General features: G+C 42.2%; 1 protein-coding gene across 2 annotated transcripts in view; it reads left to right on the forward strand.

Moving 5' to 3' along the window:
* Positions 1-5,549, forward strand: part of GHR (growth hormone receptor) — a 177,465-nt gene extending 171,916 nt beyond the window's left edge. For both annotated transcript variants that reach the window (XM_048504222.1, XM_048504223.1), the window contains exons 8-9: positions 219-288; positions 3,760-5,549. In XM_048504222.1, the coding sequence (XP_048360179.1) occupies positions 219-288; positions 3,760-4,731 (1,042 nt within the window). In that variant the 3' untranslated portion in view covers positions 4,732-5,549. The remainder of the gene's footprint in view (positions 1-218; positions 289-3,759) is intronic.
* The last annotated feature ends 451 nt before the right edge of the window (positions 5,550-6,000 follow it).

The raw sequence follows: 6,000 nt of genomic DNA on the forward strand, positions 1-6,000 counted from the left end.
GGACACTGTATTTGGCCCATGCAGAAAGGGCCTTGCATTCAAACTTTACCTTCAGCAAGTGCAATAAATTGTGTTCAAGACTCCATGAGCACCTTTTGCATTTCTACATTTTGCCATTTTTTTGTGATCTATAAACATTTAAAATTTTCTGCAAACTCCTTGCTCATGATGTACTATTTCAGCATTCTTAAATTAAAATGTGAATGTTTCTTTTCAAGGTTAAAGATACTGATTCTTCCTCCTGTTCCAGTTCCCAAAATTAAAGGGATTGATCCAGACTTCTTAAAGGTAATTTGGGAAGACGATACTAAGCCAGCTGGCAGAGTGATCACTAATGCAGTAGCGCAGAGGCGTAGCTCCAAGGGGGAGGGGCGGGGGCGATGCATTGGGCCTGTGCCCCTCTGGGGGATGACGAGGGTGTGGTGGGGGTGTTCTGGGGGCATGGCAGGGGTGGGGCAAAGCGGGGCGGAAACATTCCAAAATTGTGCACTAGCTAAGAATGAAGAACCTCTTACATGGTTTTGGTCTTGTGCATTTATGAGTTAATTTAATTATTTTATATATTATTTTAAATTCTGATTTAATGTTCAAAAGTTTTCATGTTTGCTTCCTTGGGGACCTTGTTTGGGTAGAAAGACAGCATAAAATTATTTAAATAAACCAACTAGCATTGTCTAATTACTTCCAATATAGAGTTATGGAATCAAATCTTCCATAGACCACTTTCTCAGGGGAAGGGGCAGCCTCACTTTTAGCAAGCCTCTTTGGAGCAGCTGCTCTATGGCTGTGGCCCTGGACATGATGCAACTAGCCCCCATCCCCCAGGATTCATTATTTCCTGAGGCATTTCCTTAATTTTCCATGGACCTGCTTTTAGTTGTTTTTATTAAGATTTTTATGTTTTTTTTAAATTATTCGACATTTTGGATGAGACCCTCCCCTTGTATATTTGAAAGGGAGAATATAAATGCCTTGGGTTGGATCCAATAGGAGTTTTCACTGATGGACTGGGGACACAGTGTTCATCTATTGCCCCTTCCCACCCGAGTGGTGGGCTACAACTCTGGCTTCCTTATTTACCCATGTAAATAACACGGGCCGCATCCCAAAGATGTGGCTGGCGTCTATAGTTGTCCCAATCTACAAAAAGGGTGATATTACAAATCCTTCAAACTATCGTCCTATAAGCCTATTATCTGTAATTGGCAAACTATATGCAAAACTACTCCTTAGGAGAGTGGAAGATTGGGTCAAGCAAGCAGGGAAATGTAATATGCATAGGGACCGGAGCAAATTGGATTCACTAAAATAAATCAACACTGGATCATGTAACAGTTTTTTAAAGCACACTTAGCTAACAAAAGTATAACTCATAATAACCGTAAACTGTTTGCAGCCTTCCTGGATTTAAAAGGGGCATTTGACTCCATATCTAGAGCCCTACTGTGGAGAAAATTGACGGCGTTACACATGGACCCCAACAGACTACTGTTTCTTATAAAACAGCTACACACTTGCACTAGCTGCAGAATAAGAGCACGCATAACAAAAGGACCGCCTTCACAGAAAATATCACATCCCACAACCAGAGGGAGTCAAACAAGGCTGTACATTGGCCCCACTTTGTTCAATATATATTCCTTAGTGATCCTAGTGCCAACCCAGCCTCCCAGAAGGCCAATGGGCATGTTCCCCAAACTAAGCACTAAACACGTGCCATTGCGTTACTGTATGCTGACGACACTGGTTCTTCTTTCCCACACTAAAGTTGAGGTCTCACTTTCGTCTCTTTAAATTGCTGTGCTGAATAGTTGTAAGAGGAGCTAGGCGAACTGGTAATTAACTATGAAAAAACCAAAATAATGACTCTTGGCGTAGAAGACCCTACTCATACATGGACCATCAATAACAGACCACATAGAACAAGTTAACCAGTTCAAATATTTGGGCATAACTCTTTACTAGCAACCTTAATTGGAGCAAGTACATAGGAAATTAGCACTCGCATGCAGCTAACAACAGTGCCCTAGCAATTCAAGCCGTTTCTTTTTTTTCACTGTGGAGGCCAAACCGAGTATAGTGACCATCCGCATTGAAGGTGTTCCAATGCTAAATCGCGTGCTCCTCAGCAGCTCCTCTATGGAGCACCTATTTGGATCGGAGCTATAGAGCAAAAAATATAAACACAGCCCAGTCCCGTTTCTTTCCACAAAATTAGCATGGGCTTACCAGAATTGTGCTTCATATGCAGCCCTATGATGTTTTAGGAGCACTTCGGGACCAAATATCATATGCCACTCTGATGGCCTGGCTGAGAACCTGCTCCAGATACTGGCTAATGCGTATCCACTATTTGCAGGACCACTCCAGTTTGTTACACCTCATGCTTTCCGACTATGCAAATTCTAGGTGGCTGAAACTAGTTGAGGGAAAAATCAACACTCTTGGCTTTTCATTAAGAGTCGATTAGTCCCTCTTTCCCTATCAGAAGCATATAGCTGCCTTTGAAACTACTAAGCTATTATTAGGAACAAGAGTATCGGGGATATGATAACAGCTGCGAAGGCGGAAAACGCTGTTCCCCCCCCTGACCCCTGCTTATTCCAATTGAACAAGGACACATGGCCAATTATTTTACAGTGGATCACCAACCCTAAATTAACAGAAAGAGCTTTTAACACTGGCCAGATTCAATCTAATGCCTTCTATGCTGCTCCTATGGCAGATATCAACAAATTGATAAACAGAGGAGGCTATGTCCATTCCGCAATATGGGTCAGGTGGAGACACTTACGATCACATACCTCCCTCTTTTTGCATTGTGTAAGGTTTGCAAAAATCAGAATGTCACAATCTGCACTTATCCCATTTCTGTATAACGAAATCCTAAACTGATGCTCTTAAGATACCTATGCTTTTGAACAACATGGATCCCACAGTGTGTGAGAATGTAGCAAAATTTCTGCTAACAATAATAGACGTAAGTCTAGATGAATACCAACCAACGTCTATGTATTATGACCACATATAGCCAGCAGTAATTTTGCCAGCTTCTGTCAGTATCTGATGACGTTTAAGTGAGTTAACTTAGCTGAAGGAATGTCCTATAGTTACAGAAGGACCATGTATATATTTTAGTATTTAGTATTTTAGTACCAGTGTCTATAATTGTGAGCAATAATGGGCAAATTTTGTATGCTGATTTTGTATGTTTATTTTATGCCAATAAAGGCTTGTGTGCCATCCTATTGCCCCTTCCCACACCAAACCTCCAGCTCCCTCTTGTGGTGTAATGATTAAGAGCAGGCAGACTCTGATCTGGAGAACTAGGTTCGATTCCTCACTCCTCTACACAAGCGGTGGACTCTTATCTGGTGATCCAGGTCTGTTTCCCCACTCCTCCATATGAAGCCTGCTGGGTGACCTTGGGCTACTCGCAGTTTTCTGTGAACTCTTCCAGCCCCACCTACCTCACAAGGTGTTTCTTGTGAGGAAAGAAAGAGAAGCCACTTTGAGGCTCCTTACAAGAGAAAAAACTGGAGTATAAATCCAAACTCTTCTTCATGTTCTCCCTTTCTGAGAGAACATATCTTTCTGAGGGCATCTTGAGCTGCAGGAAGAGTGTGGAGGCAAGGAAGCCCTTTACCACTGATAGAGGTCCCTTCCATTAGCGGAGGCTTTGGATGGGATCCAACCCCGTCAATAAATATAAAAATAAATGTTCCTCTCATAATCATTTTTAATTTTTTTGTTTCATAGAAAGGAAAACTGGATGAAGTCAATTCCATCCTGGCCTGTCATGGTAGTTACATACCACCACTGTATGGAGATGACTCTTGGGTTGAATTTATTGAGCTGGATATAGACGATGCTGAAGAGAGAACTGGAGGGTCAGATACTGACAGGCTTCTTGGCGATGACCACCTGAAGTCTCACAGCTGTCTTGGAGTGAGGGATGATGACTCTGGGCGGGCCAGCTGCTGTGAGCCCGATATCCCAGAGACTGATTTCAGCGCAAGTGATACGTGTGATGGCACCTCAGACATTGGGCAGTTCAAAAAGGCCAATGAGAAAGAAGAGGATCTCTTGTGCCTTGATCAAAAAGAACACGAGAAGCCAGTGTCAGATGTGGACAACTTAAATACCCAGGAGCCATCTGATAATCCACCAGAAGACCAGCAACCAAACGCCCAGGTTTCTATCAGCACCAAGACAACAAGCCCTCCTGTCCAAACCCAGAGTTCAATGGCAAACATTGACTTTTACACGCAGGTCAGTGACATTACGCCAGGAGGAAGTGTTGTACTTTCTCCAGGGCAAAAAGGTAAGATGGGGAAACCCCTGAGTAAGGTTCAGAAAGAACCCACTGTGCAGTGCCAACCAAACTTTGCCATGGACAGTGCCTATTTCTGTGAGTTGGATGTGAAAAAATATGTCACTGTGACGCCTCAAGAAGAGGCTGAGCCAGAAGCTCCAGAGCAGAGCTTTCCTGAGGGTGCTTGCTTCTCCACAGAGAGCCTTACCACTAATGCTGTGAACACCTCCACAGCAACAGCAGAAGAGGAAGCTGGAAGTTCTGACATGCCTGTGGCGGACTACACCTCCATCCATGTGGTACAATCTCCACAAGGCCTTGTGCTAAATGCTACAGCTCTCCCTGTGCCAGACAAAGAATTCATGTTATCATGTGGTTATGTGAGCACTGACCAACTGAACAAAATCCTGCCATAGGTTTCATATGCAAAAGGGTGTGACCCACCCCCCAAATGCCTCCATGAGGTTCCGATTCCCAAGTGGAGCTCTTTAAAAAGAGGGGAGGGGGCTCCCCAGTTCATTTCAGTGCCATGGAATACTTTCCATAATTGCAAAGCATTCTTTACCATTGAAATGAATGGTCATGTTCGTCGGGCGATCCACGTGCGTGCCGGAGGCCCTGCATGCAGACACCTTTGAATTGAGACATATATTTAAATGGCATAGAGTTGGCTTGGGCTTGTAAGCTTAAACCAAAATAAATGTATTCAGTGTTTTTCAAAGGGGGAGGAAGGATGCAGCCCCTTCCTCTTCATTCTGAGACGTTGAATCAGTCACAGTATTGCTGCCATATTTTGTAAATATATATATTTTTGGAAATGTTGTAGAAGCTGGTTTCAGTAGCAGTGACTGTCTTTTGTGATTGTCAATGTTGGTTTGGGGTCATTCTTACAAAATTGGATGACTTGTAACATGTCGTAAATCTTTGTTCCAAAAGCTAACAGCACGCAGTTTTTGAAATTTGGACATTTGATGTCAAATTGCATCCCGTGCCAAGATATTTATACTGGGAACCGAAGAAAAAATGTAGGAGAGCAACAAGTAGTTTGGATAAATACATTTATTTTGATTTATATAAATAAACCTATTTTAATACTTTAGACAAGCAGGCATGGATACTTTATATGCACACTGCACATTGTAGTTTATAATGATCCATCTCTAGAATGTATGTTTTTGCAGTCAATGCAGCAATTTAAACAAGAATATAAGGAAAGGAAATGCTTTTTACAAAACATTTTTATACCTCCACAAAATCTATAGTGTATTCTCTTACTACACTAGTTTATTGGCACCTATTCGATGCTGTATGTACAAAACGGATACTTTCTGTCACTGGGGCTTTTTGCCCTAGCAGCAATATTACACAATTTGTATAGCAGCTAGAACTAAAACAGATTTGGACTTTTCAGGACCAGAACTACACTTTTTGGGGACGTTTTGAAGCACACAAGAAGCAGCACAGGTGATTTAACACTATCCTTCACATCAGATTCTGAAGTCCTTGACTTAGAAAACAACGAAAGCTGAGTTGGAACTCCAGAAAGCGTTAAAGCTCATGCTCTGAGTGAAGTTATAGAACTCAGTATAATATTGTTAGCAATGCACATTTTTTGCATATTCTGCATATGTAGCAAGGCTTTTAAGTAGTGCGGCTGGAGCCTTTCTTACATTGATCTGTTTTAT

The sequence above is a fragment of the Sphaerodactylus townsendi genome, linkage group LG07 (genome assembly GCF_021028975.2).
Source record: "Sphaerodactylus townsendi isolate TG3544 linkage group LG07, MPM_Stown_v2.3, whole genome shotgun sequence".
Classification (NCBI taxonomy): domain Eukaryota; kingdom Metazoa; phylum Chordata; class Lepidosauria; order Squamata; family Sphaerodactylidae; genus Sphaerodactylus; species Sphaerodactylus townsendi.